The sequence below is a fragment of the Cyanistes caeruleus genome, chromosome 30 (genome assembly GCF_971803275.1).
Source record: "Cyanistes caeruleus chromosome 30, bCyaCae1.hap1.1, whole genome shotgun sequence".
NCBI lineage: Eukaryota > Metazoa > Chordata > Aves > Passeriformes > Paridae > Cyanistes > Cyanistes caeruleus.
This window is the reverse complement of record NC_141730.1, coordinates 31,124-46,998: the sequence shown is the minus strand read 5'-3', so window position 1 is coordinate 46,998 and position 15,875 is coordinate 31,124. Positions and strand designations below refer to the sequence as shown.

The 15,875-nt window shown below is 45.2% G+C and overlaps 1 protein-coding gene across 1 annotated transcript; it reads left to right on the top strand.

Annotated features, from left to right (window-relative positions):
* Positions 1–792: 792 nt before the first annotated feature.
* On the top strand, positions 793–15,846 carry LOC111942278 (uncharacterized). Its single transcript, XM_086866005.1, has 4 exons — positions 793–871; positions 9,937–10,015; positions 10,202–11,288; positions 14,726–15,846. Exons 2-4 carry the CDS (start codon positions 9,964–9,966, stop codon positions 14,757–14,759), a joined length of 1,173 nt encoding a protein of 390 aa, XP_086722131.1. The 5' UTR covers positions 793–871; positions 9,937–9,963; the 3' UTR covers positions 14,760–15,846.
* The last annotated feature ends 29 nt before the right edge of the window (positions 15,847–15,875 follow it).

Genomic DNA, 15,875 nt, shown 5'->3' with positions numbered 1-15,875 from the left:
CTGAGCCTCAGCATGTCTCACATCTCCCACCTGGGACAGACATCCCAAAACAATGAAAACATTTATCAATTTTTTATCATTAAAATCTAATTAATTAATAAAAATAAATTTTAAATTTTTATAATAATATTCTTCTGTACTTTTATAAACTAATTTTAATATTTATATGAAAGAATTTATACATTTTCAGGAACAAAAACCATTATTGGTCTTTGGTTCTAAGTACCATAATTCCCTTCATTAATTAATTGACTACTATTTCACCCTCTTTATGCTAATTCGTCCTATTTTTAGTCCTTTGATCATGACTTTTAAATTATTCTCAGACAGGGTCTGAGCCACTTTGGGGTCCATGGAGACTTTTCTGGGGAACATTTGGGGTAGTTTTGGGTCTGGGGAGGGAATTTAGAGAGAACTTGGGGGTCTGGAGGACCCTTGGGGAGCCAGGTGGGCACTTGGAGGGGCACTTAGGGATTCTGTGGGACAATTCGGGGCCCGGGGAAGCACTTGGGGGTCCAGGGGAGCACTTGGAGGTCAGGGAATGGAATCTGGGGGCCCTTCGGGGTCCGGGCGGGCACTTGGGGGGCTGTAACAGGGAATCTATGGGCCGCGGGGGATGATGGGAGTTGTAGGCGCCGATATAATACGGTTTAGTGGGGCTGCGGAGCATCATGGGAGTTGTAAGCGCAGCTCCAATGAGTTCCGGTGAGGCGCGGGGCATGACGGAAGATGAAGTCCCGGCTGGAATAGCGCTCTATGGGCGCCGCGGAGCACGATGGGAGCTGTAGTCCCGAAAGTGGATCGGAAAACACGTTTGGCGGTGCAGGGAAGACACTTGGAGAGCACTTTTGGGTCCGAGCCGTGGCTGCAGGTCCTCGGGGCGAATGTATACGGCTCGGGGGAACCTGGGGAGCTGTAACCGGGCTCTTCAGGGCGCGGGGCACGGCAGGAGGTTTGGGCGCGCAACTGTGTTGTAAGGGACTCTGATACCGCGAGGGATGATGGGAGATGAGTTCCCAGCAGTGGCTGGAAGGGGCATCTGTGGGGTCGGGAGCATTCAGGGATCCAGGGACGCTTTGGGGGGTCCCGAACGGGCGCTGAGGGGGCACTCGGGGATCCTTGAGGGTTTGATGGAGACTTATGTGACATATGGGGGCAATCCCAAGGTTCTGGGGAGTGCAGGGTGTATTCCCGGTCCCTCACAACTTGGTCTAAATTGCCCCCTGGAAGCTCCTACTGACTGCCAGTATCATCCCAGTATGATCCCAGTATGATCCCAGTTAGCTTCAGTGTGATCGCAGTCTCTCCTGGCATAGGCCTGTCAGGAAAATTAATCCACGAACACCAGAGGTTTATGTCCAAAAAGGAGACAGAGGAGTCCTTTTTCTTTATTCGAATAAAGGGAGAGACCATGGGGCATTCCCCTGGGGTCTCTCAAATTTTTGGAGGGCGCAGCCTCCTTTTTATCCTAATTCCCGGCCGCTTGTCCCTTCTCCCTTTCCCCATAGGCTGAGGTACTTGAGAGGTACAGGCTTCCCGGAACGCCTGACACCTGGGGTACCTTCCCCCCCCACCCCCAATGCATAATCCCTTCTTAACTTTTATGGAATTCATAGTGTTCTTTCAGTGCCTGTTTGATCTTCTACTGGAATCCATCCCATTGTTTCTGTCGTCTCTCACTGATAGCTACATCTTATCAACTGACCCACAGCTTGTTTGTAAAGACAAGCTCATCATTCCTCTCAATCCCTCCTCTTTTAATTTTTGTTAATAATTGTCTTTACAAACCTTAGTTATCATTTACCTAATTTCTTGTTCTTGGGTCCTTTTTGGCTTTGCAATTATTTGCAGTGGCATTACTTTCTGCCCTTTTGTAGCTATCTCTGGATCAGTAGGCACGGCTACTACCTGCATTCTTTTGATCACATGTTGAATGAGTTGTATTAAGCAAGGGATCATGCATGGTAAAAAGATTAGAGTTGCTACAACACATGAGAGGAAAAAAAGCATTTGTTTGACCTATAGGTCACCAGGTAACCATGAAAACATGTCCCATTCCCATCTTTTCCATGTTTGGACCAGTACATGGGCTAACTTTCTTATTCTTTTTGTTATTTGTTTTACCATTTTTCTATTGTCATCTATTTGCAAACAGCAGTTTGAGTCATTCAATTTTCCACACACCCCCCCTTCTTCTGCTAATAAATACCATCCGATGTTGAAATATTGCATTTCTCATCTGAGTAGACTGGTCAGCAAGAAGGTCAAGAGCTGTAGCTGTCTGGTTGATTATTATTTCAAAGACAGCTTGCAACCTAATTATCTGATTTAGATTATAAATGGGTTCTCTGGCACCTGATATTAATTCATTTGGGTTCCAGGTAGCTGGTCCATAGTGTTGTATGATCCGTTTAGGTGGCCATTCATCTTTTCCCTACTTTTGGGTGCTCCTTCCAACCAGGGATGTATCAATGGACAGCTTCTCTCTAATTAGATCATCATATACTTTGATTTCTAACTGATTTCCTTGAACTTGTGGTAGCAGAAAGAACAATGGTCTAATATACCCCACATAACATATCCCTGGCCAGTTTGGAGGTAGCCTGCAGTAAGCATTTTGGCCACAAATTCAGTAGTGCCTCTTTAGAGCCCAGGTCCCATTAGCGAAGGGACTTTTCCAATTTTCATCATCAACTGGTGGGTCAAAATACAGCTTGCTTCCAGGGCCTAGGGGTCCACCCACAATAGTTGCCTCGCTGTAAGAATCACAATATTTACATTTCCAAGCTCTTACATGAGGTTTCTACTTGCAATCACATCCCAGATCTGTTTTATTAGATCTGGACCAGAACTTACTGAAAAGGGTTCGAGCTCTACTCTGGTGCTGCCACTTCCACTGATAGTCTCGGACAACATGTGTCTGACTTGTGGAATTATCCCAGGGGCAGCTTAAAAATAAAGGGTCAAAAAACTTATCTTTCCCCACTTCTTTACAGCCTTCAAAATCTTTTTGGTAATTATGGAAGGAACACTTTACTCAGCTACCATTAGTGAGCTTAACATACGTTTGATTCCATCTGCCTTGATATCTGGAACAGTCATAAGGAGGGCAGTTGGGGGTCCAACAATCTAAACTTAAAGATAAAGTCCAGTCACAAACGCTCTTTCCCACATATGTGCTTCCTGTTCTGTTTAAGCAATAAATGCCTCTTTCAGAAGAATGAAGCTGCCATGGACTTCTTTCTTTGTCTCAAAATCCAGTTCTATTATTGACTTCACTCAAGGTGCTAACCCACCATTTAGGCTCGACTGGGCTGGCCACCCATGGCCAGCTTTCAGATCCCCCTGGCCCTCCACAGACCCAACAGTTTTTAAGGTTAAAGGTCTTTGCTACTTGTTCTCTTAAAGTAAAAAAACTTATTTTCCCACTTTAGACTCTAACTTAACTGAAAATATAAAGGTAAGATTATTAAGAGAAACATTCTAATAGTGTTATAGTCTAATTTCTAATTTTCAATTTCACGTTGTCTTCTACACCACCTGTGGCAAGTGAAAGCACAGAAACAGCTTAGCATAAAGAAAGCAATGACAGCATGGATTGGCTCCCAGTGGCTGGAGATTTGAGAGTAGGGATGCCCATACAAAATATTTCAGCAGTCAGTCTGTGGGTAGGCACTCAGGGCTTCCCCCGATGGACGCACGGCTACTGCTCCAGTCCACTCCTGTGGAGTGTCAGTCGCAGCTTCCCATCCTTCTCCTCCAGCTGAGATGTCCAAACTTCTGGGGTCTCAGAGACCTTGACTCGTGTTCAGCTCTCTTGACGGCTGTTTCTGTGGTCAGCAACAGCTGGAAAGGTCCACGCCACTTAGCCACCAGTGGTGCTTCTTTTCACTCTTTAACTAGGACTCAGTCTCTTTTCACTTGTCTAAAGGCAGGGTCTGTGCCAGCAGAGTTTCTTGTCGAATAAATTTCACAAGAGACAGTATCCAGGCCACAAATTGTTCTAAATATACATCACTTAACTCTACTCCTGACTCAGGCCGAGAATTACAAGGATAAGGAATTCTAAACTTCAGTTCAAAGGGAGATAGTTGAATATTTCTCTTTGGTCTGGCCCTTACTCTTGCTAAAGCTAGTGTCAAGAGCCACACCCATGGCATATCAGTTTCTATCACCAGCTTTAGAAGATGCTTCTTTATTTTTCCATTCATTTTTTTTTTTCAACTCGACCTGATCTTGTTTTTAAAAAAGTACTTTAATAATTGACCCTGTAGTTGCGGAAACACCTGGGAACACTTCTGGCTACTCATAACAGACATACTATTACCAAAAAATCTCTTCACCGGGGCATCTCAGTAAAATCTACTTGGTATCTCTGGAAGGGACGTACAGCCCAAGGCCTCCCGCCCCTGGCCAGTTTCTTTGTAACTTTGTTCTTTGTCTTAGCACAAATCAAACAACCATCAACAGCTCGTTTTGCCAGAACAAAAAGACCCACAGCAGCATACATTTTGAGGAAGGCTTCTGCTATCCCTCGGGAGCCCAAATGACTCCCTTCGTGGAGCTGTTTTAGCAGTTGGGAGGCTAAAGCTTTTGGTATCCACTGCTTACCATCTCTTGTAAACCAATTACCCCCTCTTTCCTCTGCCCCACTCTTTTTAACTATGTCAAGTTCTGGTGGAAAAGACAGCTTCTCTGGCAAGGGGGCAGTTACTGGGAGCAAGGGAAGTAACTTAGAGATTTCTGGCAACAATGCAGCTTTCCGAGCTTCTTCATCAGCCAGTCTATTTCTTACTGCCTCTTCCGAGCACCCTGCCTGGTGTCCCTTGATGTGTATTATTGCTACCTTTTTTGGTAAATTCACCACCTCCAATAGGCGGGAGATTAAGTTCTCATGAGCTAACGTTTTTCTTCTGCAGGTTAATAAACCTCTCTCTTCTCACAGTTTCCCAAATGCGTGTATCACACCATATGCATATTTAGAATCAGTAAAAATATTTACTGTCTTGTCTTGGTATAACTCACAAGCTCTCACGAGGGCATACAGCTCGGCCGTCTGAGCTGACCAGGTGGCTGGTAACCTCCCCCCTTCCTTTAATTGCTTTCCACTCACGACAGAGTATCCTGTAAATCGTCTTCTTTCTATCACCTTTGAAGACCCATTAATAAACACGTTTTCCCCCTCAGGCCATGGGATGTCTCTCAGATCATTCCTTGCCCTGGTTTGTAGATCTATTACTTGAATACAATCATGGAATTTTCCTTGGCTCCCTTCTTCAGGGCCATTCAAACAGGAGGCTGGGTTAAAACTTTCCTTGTTTTTAAATTCTAAATTTTCTTGTTCTAATAGACAAGTTTCATATCTTAGCAACTGAGAGCTGGTCATCCACTTAGAGGCTCTCTCAGTTAACAACGCTTTAATCTGGTGTGAAACTTTAACAATCAGATAACCCCCCCTTGTCAGCTTTCGGGCCTCAGCCACCATCAGAGCTGTGGCTGTGCAGTTCTGCAGACAATGGGGCCAGATTCTGGCTACTGGGTCTAACATTTTAGAAAAATAGGCAACAGGTCTCTGTGTTCTCCCATGCTCCTGAACTAAAATTTCTTTTGCGTGACTTTGTATAAACATGATTTAGTTCAGCAGCAAGTAATGCCACTGCTTCAAGCCAATTACATTACATTTCTTTATTTATTCTTTTTTTTTCTTTTTAGTAATTAACCACTCCTTATCTTAATTTTTGCATTAAGTCCATTTTAGGCATAGGGAGATGACTAACAAATTAACTTCCATTAAGGAAACTCTAATATTTATAACATTTTATAACTTTTAACATTGAAAACTTTTATTAAGGAAAGAAACAAAATACTTTCCTTTAAAGTTTTCTCATAATTTCCACAGAGGAAGTGCATGACAAATACTAAGGCTTTCTATAGGACACTATTTTTACAAGGTTGCAGTTACAGAATTTGCTTTAGGGCTACAGCAAACCACAGACTGGTGGGGATGTTCCCCACAAAGTATGACTTGCAGCATTGGCTTCATAACTGAAACTTGCCAATTCTGGCTTTTTACAAGAAAACATACAAAAAGCAGAGGGGTGTGGTCCCCTCCAAACTGGAGCCATTTTGCACAAAACTTCATGTAGACAAATTAATTAAATCTCCAAATTAATTTACTACAATTTTTACAGTTCTTTCAAAGAAAGATGGTTAAACTTCTGAGCTCACAGAAGAAACTACAATTCTCACAACTCCTTTGAACGATTAAAAAATTCTTTAGACAATTTTCCCCCTCGGGGATAAAAATTAAGGTGAATCGAGAGGTCTTTGTTTTTACTAAGACACACACCTCTCCTCGATCCAGACCTACTTTAAAAGTTGACAACGGCTCTAGGTTGGTGGATATAATGAGAGCTTTTGACACTCTTAACAATCCATTTCTCTTATCTTCTGGACTTTCTCGGCAGTCCAGCTGTTCTTGGCTTTTTTTTTTTTTTTTTTTTTTTTTTTCAGACATTGCCGTTTTCAGTGTCCTACGCTGTGAAGACAGCACACTGATCCTTTCTCAACCACTGTTTGGCTTGGGTCTCCCCTGCTGGGGAGAAAAAGCCTCTGCCACTTCCTTGTGGCCGATCCCATCCCCTCTGTCCCGGGGGACCCCTTGGACCTTGCGGTTTTTCTTTCTCTGGCCTGAAAAAGGCTATTACCTTCGCCTTTCCTCCTTGTGCTCACTCTATTTACCACACACCGAATACCAGAGCCAGTCCCTGTCCTGCCACATTGTCCAAACAGCTCCTCCCCACTCCAGTGCTCCCGGCGGGCACGGCCGGCAGCACCACAGGCAGCCAGGGCGTCCTGCAGCCTCAAAGGGCCGGCAGCTGCTGCTGCCCCTGTCCAGGGCCGGTGGGGTCAGGCACTGCCCAGTGCTGAGTCCCAGCAACCTCACAGGCCCCCAGCCAGTGTTCCTAGTCCTGCACCTCCACTCCTGGTCCCTGCTTCAACCATATCTCTCTACACTCTCCATTAACCAATTCTGTTCCAGCACACAAACACAATCCATCCATCTCCTGCTGCCAAAGACTCTTTCTTGACTTCCTTTATTGCCCCCCCCCCCACACCTCGGGCGTGGATTCTTGAGATCCCTTCTAGTTCCAGGCATTGATATGATATGCTGCTCCCTTCCCCCTACACCACTGTTGTTCTCAGGTGGAGCTGTAGGGACAGCACTTCCCTGATCCCTTTTCCCTGGAAGATGAGGATACAGGGACCTGCAGCTGGCCTTGGGTCAGCTGGTACCACCGCAGGACAAGACGGGGGAAGGTGCTGAAAAACATCCCAGTCTTCACCGTTTTCCTCTTCCCCCCCCTTTTTCCTCTTCTCCTTTTTTTCCTAACACATAGATTTCTCCTGTTGCTTGTTTAAACTATATCAATCCACATTCCCTTTCAATCCATCCTTTCCAATTCTCCTCTAGATACCTTCACAGAACTCAACACAAATGAATTCTGTTTTTTAAGGTGGCCATACAAGTCCATTTGGCATCTTATACTCTGGCCATACATAATAACAATATTTTACCATCATCTCCATAGTTACCTCTGTGTGAATGCATAATCTGTCCCAAGATCTCAGCATTCTCCCCAAGGGACTCTCCGGGGCTATTTTGGGATCGTCATCCCTTTTGCCGAGACCCTTCCCGGCTGTACCCTTGCAACCCTCCATGGGTGCCCTGTTTAGCCTGTGCTACCCTCCCTGGGTGCCCTCCCAGGCTTGCCTGTGCTACCCTCCCTGGGTGCCCTCCCAGGCTTGCTCCCCAAAGATCCCATTTTACTCACCGGTGAGGTTTTCAGTGGTCCTTTCCTGTGGACTCTTCACGGACCCCCCTGGTCCGCCACTCGTCTGTCTCCTGGACAGTCTCGGGAACCCAATCGATCGCCCGGTGCCGGCCGCCACCAAGGGGAGCTGATCACCGAAACTGGGTGAGGCGCGCCTTCAGCTCCGCTCGCTGCCCGCCGCCCCGGACGATGGAAATATCCCGGACCGAGCCCCCAAAAATTGTCAGGAAAATTAATCCACGAACACCAGAGGTTTATGTCCAAAAAGGAGACAGAGGAGTCCTTTTTCTTTATTCGAATAAAGGGAGAGACCATGGGGCATTCCCCTGGGGTCTCTCAAATTTTTGGAGGGTGCAGCCTCCTTTTTATCCTAATTCCCGGCCGCTTGTCCCTTCTCTCTTTCCCCATAGGCTGAGGTACTTGAGAGGTACAGGCTTCCCGGAACGCCTGACACCTGGGGTACCTTCCCCCCCCACCCCCAATGCATAATCCCTTCTTAACTTTTATGGAATTCATAGTGTTCTTTCAGTGCCTGTTTGATCTTCTACTGAAATCCATCCCATTGTTTCTGTCGTCTCTCACTGATAGCTACATCTTATCAACTGACCCACAGCTTGTTTGTAAAGACAAGCTCATCATTCCTCTCAGGCCCAGCTGCTCCCAGTATGATCCCACTATGATGTCAGTACACCCCCAGTACAATCCAAATCACTGCCAGGATGATCCCAGTACAAACCAGTCCCTGCCATTGCTGCCACTCCTGGGATCCCCCAGCCCTCTCTGCATCCAGCATCTCCCCAGAGGAGCCCCAAGGGCTGGCAGTCCCCAGCCAGGGTCCCCAGCCAGCCCCAGGTTGGATCTGCAGCCCCCAATTTTCCCAGTTTCCCTCTCCTTTTCCCCGGGCCGGGTTCCCCCATCCCCAGTGGGTGGGAGCAGCGGAGAGCTCCGCGCTGCCCATCCCGACCTGTCCCGGCTCCATCCCCGCTCCTGCCATGGGCTGTGAGGGGTTTGGGAACGGGGCACTGAGGGTGTCACTGCTCCTGGGGGAGGAGGAGGAGGGATGGAAGAGGAGGGATGAAGAAGGAGAGGGAGAAGGGATGGAAGTAGGAGAAGGAGCTGGCGTTAGGGAGGAGAAGGAGGAGGGATGGAAGGGGAGGAGAGGGAGGAAGATGTTGTAAATACTCCACAAACCCCTTCATTCCTGTCCCCCATGTCCGCCCTTCATAGAACACAGGCGGGAAGGGGTCTCAAAATATATCCAACATGGACCTAAGGTATTTTAGACAAAGAAGTGTCAGACTTACGAGATGTGGTCCTGGGTTTATTGTATGTGAATTGCCTGGGGCAAGGAAGAGGTTGAGATTCCTCAGGTACTATCTCTTAAACATGGGGGAGGGGGTGGCCAGGGGATACAGGGGGGTTACTCTCAATGGGATAGGGAAAAGAAAAGGGAGGGTAGGTAGGGACTAACCTTATACAAAACCAAGGGTGAGTTCTTCCCTTGGGACATACCATAATTTTTTAAATGCACTTCAACAGGAAGAGGAGGGACAAAGGAGGATCAGGGAAAGGAGAAGGAACCAAGAGGTCAAGAACTCCCTGAACTCACAGTCCCCCACCCTTGGGATTATCACCCCCATATTCCACAGGTGACCAGGGAGGGGGAGCTCGGCCCAGATATCCTGGGGGGTCCCCTGTGTTGGGTTTTTTGGGAGGGGATATTTGTGACTCAAGGACTGCAAAACTGAGTGGAAAAATGCCCCTTGGGGGGACAATGTGGGGTCCCAGCATCCCTAAGTGGGGAGATAGAAACAGGAGGAACTTTTCCGATTCCTGGCACTCCCAGCAGCCTGGGCAGGGCAGGGATTGAGTAGACTGGGGACCCCCAGTACAAGCATGACTCCCAGCATCTGGACCAGGGGGGTCACTGAACAGCAAAGAGGAGAGAACAGAGATGGGGAACTCCTGGGAGGCATTTTCAGGGCTGAATCTTGGTGTTTTGGAGGTTTTTATGGATTGCTTGTGATTTCTAGAGATGGACTTGAGCAGGAGGAACCCCCTAATCCAATGTGCTCATGAATGGTATTTTTCCCCAAACCAGGATTTCTCATTCCCAGACCTTGGCCAGATGGAGAAGGAGGCTGCAAGGAAGAGGAAGATGCCCCAGGACACCCAGGCAGGTGAGGAGAAAGTCAGTGCCCCTTTCCCCCTCTCTCCTGCTCCATCTCCCAGCCCAGCCCGGCCCCCGGCTGCAGGACAACCCCGCTGCCGACGCCGTCCTGCCGGGGACGCACTGGGGGGATCTCCTTCCCCTTCCCTCTGGCACAGAGGCAAATCCCATCCTCTCCTTGTCCTTCCTCCCCCAGACAAGGAGCTGAGGATGGAGACCAGCGAGGACAAATCCCTGCAGCAGAACCTGGTGGAAGAGGCTGATTTGAGCAGCTCCACAGTGCCGGAGTCAAACAGGGAGGAAAAGGCCCGGAGATCCCTCACGAGGAGGGGCTGCGAACGCAGATCACGGGGATCTGAGGAGGGAAGACCCACCCTGTGCCGGGAAGGCGGCTGGAGATCCAGCTGGGGCTCTGAGCTGGTGGTCCATGAGCAGCTTCAGGATGGGGAGAAGCCCTACAGGTGCTTGGAGTGTGGGAAGAGCTTCAGCCACAGCAACCGCCTGATCCGCCACCAGATGATCCACACTGGGGAATGGGCCTACGAGTGTGGGGAGTGTGGGAAAGGTTTCAGCTGCAACTCTGACCTCGTTACCCACCAGCGCATCCACACAGGGGAGGAGCCCCACGAGTGTCCTGAGTGTGGAAAGAGGTTTCAGAAGTGCTCAGATCTCCTCAGGCACCAGCGGATTCATACGGATGAGAGGCCCTTCCGCTGCCCCGTGTGTAGGAAGGGCTTCAAGCAGAACTCCACCCTTGTCACCCACGAGCGCATCCACACTGGGGAGAGGCCCTATGAGTGTGCGGAATGTGGGAAGAGCTTCAGCCGGAGGTCCCAACTTATCATCCACCAGATGATCCACACTGGGGAGAGGCCCTACAAGTGTCCCGAGTGTGGGAAGATGTTTCAGACCAGCTCCATTCTCCTCGTGCACCAGCGGATTCACAGAGAGGAAAGGCCCTTCCGCTGCCCTGACTGCAAGAAGGGCTTCAAGCGAAACACACACCTCATCAGACACCGGCGCATCCACACTGGGGAGAGGCCCTACGAGTGTCCCCAGTGTGAGAAGAGGTTCCGGAGCAGCTCCAATCTCCTTGTGCACCAGCGGATTCACACAGAGGAGAGGCCCTTCCGCTGCCCCAAGTGCATGAAGAGCTTCAAGCACAACTCCACACTCATCACCCACCATCGCTTCCACACGGGGGAGAGGCCCTACGAGTGTCCCCAGTGTGGGAAGAGCTTCGCTGTGAGCTCTCACTTGACCCAACACCAACAGAGGCACCGGTAAGGGACGCCCTGCGAGTGCCCCGAGTGTGGGAATAGCTTTGTGCGCTGCTTCAGCTCCATCCCCCATCCACGTTGGGCAGAGCCCTGATGACCCATGTTCCCAGTGATCTGTGTTGGGAACACATTGGGCTGGTGGTGATTAGGCCCTAATTATCTTTTGATTCATCTTCATCCCTTTAAAACAGACAAAATTGGGGTAAAATTCATCACATTCATCCAAGGCATCTAAAACCTCACATTTTACTAGTGCTTCGAGGGAATCTGGGATTAAGGAAGTACATGGGAGGCTTTTGGGGGTTATTAGGTGTAGTTGTCTCAATTTCTTGGCACTCAAGGAAATGAGAGAGTTTGACCTGTCACCTCAAAAACACTCAATGCCTCTGAAAACTACTCAATCCAACTCCAAAATTACTGGATTCCACAGTCCCTCTGATAGTAAAAGGTTTTAAAATAGAAAATTCAGGGATTTAGAAAGTAAGTTAGGCTTGGCAAGCCTGGGAAGAGTAGGTCCTGGTAAATGTTAGGCCTTCTGCTTGCTAAAGATCATGTGAAACTGCAAGTGTGTAATCAATATATGATAAATGATACAATTGTTAGATGTGATTAGATATAATTATTGGTTAAAGAACATGAGGAACAATGTTTGGGGGCTGGGGGGGGATCACAACAAATCCATGCTTGGGTAAAAACAATGCATACAATAGAACAATGTAAGTTTAATAATTAATATGTAAGTTATATAACAACAGAGTATAAAACATGTTCAGTTCAAGACCTACAGGGATCAGATTTGGGTATGTGTACCCCTGACACCTAGATCTCTTAATAAAGCACCTGCATATAGTAATTTGTGATTATGTGTGCTCCTGAATGCTAACAATTTCATCAGATTTTACTAGAATTTGTGTGATATTTGTGGAATTTTGTGGATTTTTTGTGGAATTTTGTGGGATAATGAGGAGATTTTGTGGGATGTTTCCATAATTTTGTGGGATTTTTGTGCAATTTTGATGGATTTTGAGGAGATTGAAGAATTTTGAGGGATTTTTCATACATTTTGTAGAAATTTGTGGACATTTTGTGGGATGTTTCTGGAATTTGGTAGGGTTTTGAGAAGATTTAGGAAATTCTGTGGTATTTTTCAAGAATTTTGTTGGATTTTCTTAAATTTTGTATAGTTTTCAAGAATTTTATGGGATTTTGAGAAAATTTTGTTGGGCTTTTGAGGAATTTTGTGGAATTTTTCTTGCATTTTCTGGGATATTAAGAAAATTTAAATAATTTTATGGGATTTTTCTTGATTTTTTTGATTTTGAGAAAATTTAAAGAATTTTGTGGGATGTTTCTGGAATTTTGTGGGATTTTTGTGAAATTTTGAGGGATTTTGAGGAGACAAGAAGAATTTTGAGGGATTTTTCTTTGATTTTGTGGAAATTTGTGGAGATTTTGTGGGATGCTTCTCGCATTTGGTAGGGTTTTGAGAAGATTTAAAGAATTTTGTGGGATTTTTGTGGCATTTTTCTTGGATTTTGAGATAATTTAAAGAATTTTGTGGATTTTTCTGGAACTTTGAGGGATTTTGAGGAGTCTTGAAGAATTTTGAGGGATTTTTAGATTTTATGTAAATTTTTTGAGATTTTGTGGGACGTTTCTGTAATTTGGTAGGGTTTTGCAAAGATTTAGGGAATTTTGCGGTATTTTTGTGGAATTCTGTGGCAGTTCTTGAAAATTTATAGAATTTTGTGGGATGCTTCTGGAATTTAGTGGGATTTTTTTCTGGAATGCTTTGAAATTTACTGGAATTTTGTGGGATTTTACGGAGACATGAAGAATTGTGAGGGATTTTCTTAGATTGTGTGGAAATTGGAGGAGGTTTTGTGGGATGTTTCTGGAATTTGGTGGGATTTTGAGGAGACCTGAAGAATTTTGAAAGATTTTTCTTATATTTTGTGGAAATTTGTGGAGATTTTGTGGGGTGTTTCTGGAATTTGGGAGGGTTTTGCGAAGATTTAGGGAATTTTGTGGGATTTTTTTCTGGAATTTTGCGGGATTTTTGTGGAATTTTGAGGGATTTTTGTGGAATTTTGAGGGATTTTGAGTGATTTTTCTGTAATTTAATGGGATATTGATAAGATTTTGTGGGATATTTCTTGAATTTGGTAGGGTTTTGAGAAGATTTAGGGAATTTTGTGGGATTTTTCTGGAATTTAATGGGATATTGATGAGATTTTGTGGGATTTTTCTGAAAGTTGGTAGGGTTTTGAGAAGAGTTAAGGAATTATATGGGATTTTTCTGGAATTTAATGGTTTTTTCTGGAACTTTGTGGAAATTTGAGGAGACTTGAATAATTTTGAGGGATTTTTCTTAGATTTTGTGTAAATTTGTGGATATTTTTTGGGATGTTTCTGGAATTTGGTGGGATTTTGAGAAGGTTTAGGGAATTTTGTGGGATTTTTCTGGAATGTTGTGGAAATTTCTGAGATTTTGTGGGATTTTGAGAAAATTTAAATAATTTTGTGGGATTTTTCTTGAATTTTGTGGGATTTGAAGAATTTTATGGGATGTTTCTGGAATTTGGTAGGGTTTTGAGGAGATTTAGGGAATTTTGTGGGATTTTTCACAATGTTATGGAAATTGGAGGAGATTTTGTGGGATGTTTCTGGAATTTTGTGGGATTTTTTCTGGAATTTAGTGGGATGTTGAGATTTTTTTGGATGTTTCTGGAATTTGGTAGTGTTTTGGGGAGATTTAGGGAATTTTGAGAAAATATAAAGAATTTTGTGGGATGATTCTGGAATTTTGTGGGATTTTTGTGGTATTTTGTGGTATTTTGATGGATTTTTTTTTTGAATTTTGTGTAAATGTGTGGAGATTTTGTGGGTTGTTTCTAGAATTTGAAGGGGTTTTGAGACAATTTATGGAATTTTGTGGGATGTTTCTGAAATTTGGTGGGATTTTTTCTGGAATTTTATGGGATTTTGAGAAAACGTAAAAAAATTTGTGGGATTTTTCTTGAATTTTTTTGGGTTTTCCTTGAATTTTTAAGGGATTTTAATTCAATTTTTTTGGATTTTGAGAAAAATGAAAGGATTTTGGTGGATGTTTCTGGAATTTTGTGGGATTTGTTTGGAATGTTGTAGAATTTTCTGGAATTTTGTGGGATTTTGAGGAGACTTGATGAATTTTGCGGGAGTTTTTTGAATTTTGGTGGCATTTTCAAGAATTTTGTTGGATTTTTCTGGAATCTTGTGGAAATTGGCAGAGATTTTGTGGGATGTTGCTGGAATTTGGTAGGGTTTTGAAAAGATTTAGGGATTTTTGTGGCATTTTTTTGCAATTTCGTGGGATTTTTCTGGATTATTGGGGTATTTTGATAAAATTTAAATACTTTTGTGGGATTTTTCTGGAATTTTGTGGGATTTTTTTCTCAAAGGATCCAAGAGGAACTCAGAAAATGCAGCAATTGAGGACACCCCACAACCCAGCCTTAACACTGAGAAGGAACAAAGATGTGACCAAACCAAAGGAAGTACAACTTCTGGTCACTGATGCTTCTGACTAAAACCAGCAAGGCTTGTTCCATCTGGGATCTTTGCTCTAGCTCTAGAAACAAGCAAGGTTCTCTACTATAAATGCAGAGAAAGCTGGAACTTGGGGGAAAGAAGGCTGAGAGTGCCAAAGCCTTGTGTGACTTCTTGGACATCCTGTGGCTGAGGGTGTCCAAGGCAATGGACTCACAAGCGGGGTCCCTGCCCTCCCCACTGACAGCTGCCATCTCTCCTTCAGCCCCACGCGTGTCTCAGTGGCTCAGACACTGGCCTGAGGGAAGGGGTGCCATGGAAACCCAGCACAGGCATTTCTCTTTGGAGAGGGGGTTCTGCAGGGAGAAAGGAGAAGAAGAGACTTTCCTGTCTGCTGATATTCCCTCTCCTCCTTCAGCAGCCATTCCACAATCCATCAATACCAGAGTTCATAGGATCACTTCCATGCCAGGGAGCACAAGGCACTCAAAACTGAACCCTGCCAGAGCCCAGCCCTGCCTGCCCATTTGGACGGTGTGGGGAAATGGAATTTCAGCTGGAGTTGACCCACAATGATACTTTGCCACTTGTGGGTTTCTCACAGCCTTAGAAGGAGTTTGAGATCTCTGTCCCCAACACCCGCTCACCCTTCAAGTGCACACACGTGCCTGGGGGCAATTCAGGTTCCCTGGAGTGGTGGCTTCCCTTTGAAACAGGAGCTGTTGTTTTTTCTGGCAGGCTTAACTCCTTAACTATTAGGAAGTAGGTGAGTAAAGGAAATGACCCTGGAGGAAGGGGACCAGAACCTTGGAAAAAGATGAAACATCTTTTGTCTGAATTACAAATTAAATCTCTTTCATTTATTTCTTTAGTACTAATCTATTACTACAAACAAAAACATGTTTCTGAGCTGATTGTTGGGATTCAGGGCTTTATTTCTTGTTCTTGTTTTTATTATTATTTTTTAGTATTACTTTTCATTGTTAAGACTTTTAAATCTTAGACATGAATAAAAATGGCTGGATGTCTCTCACTGGGAAAATTCCCTTGTTTTTCCCACCA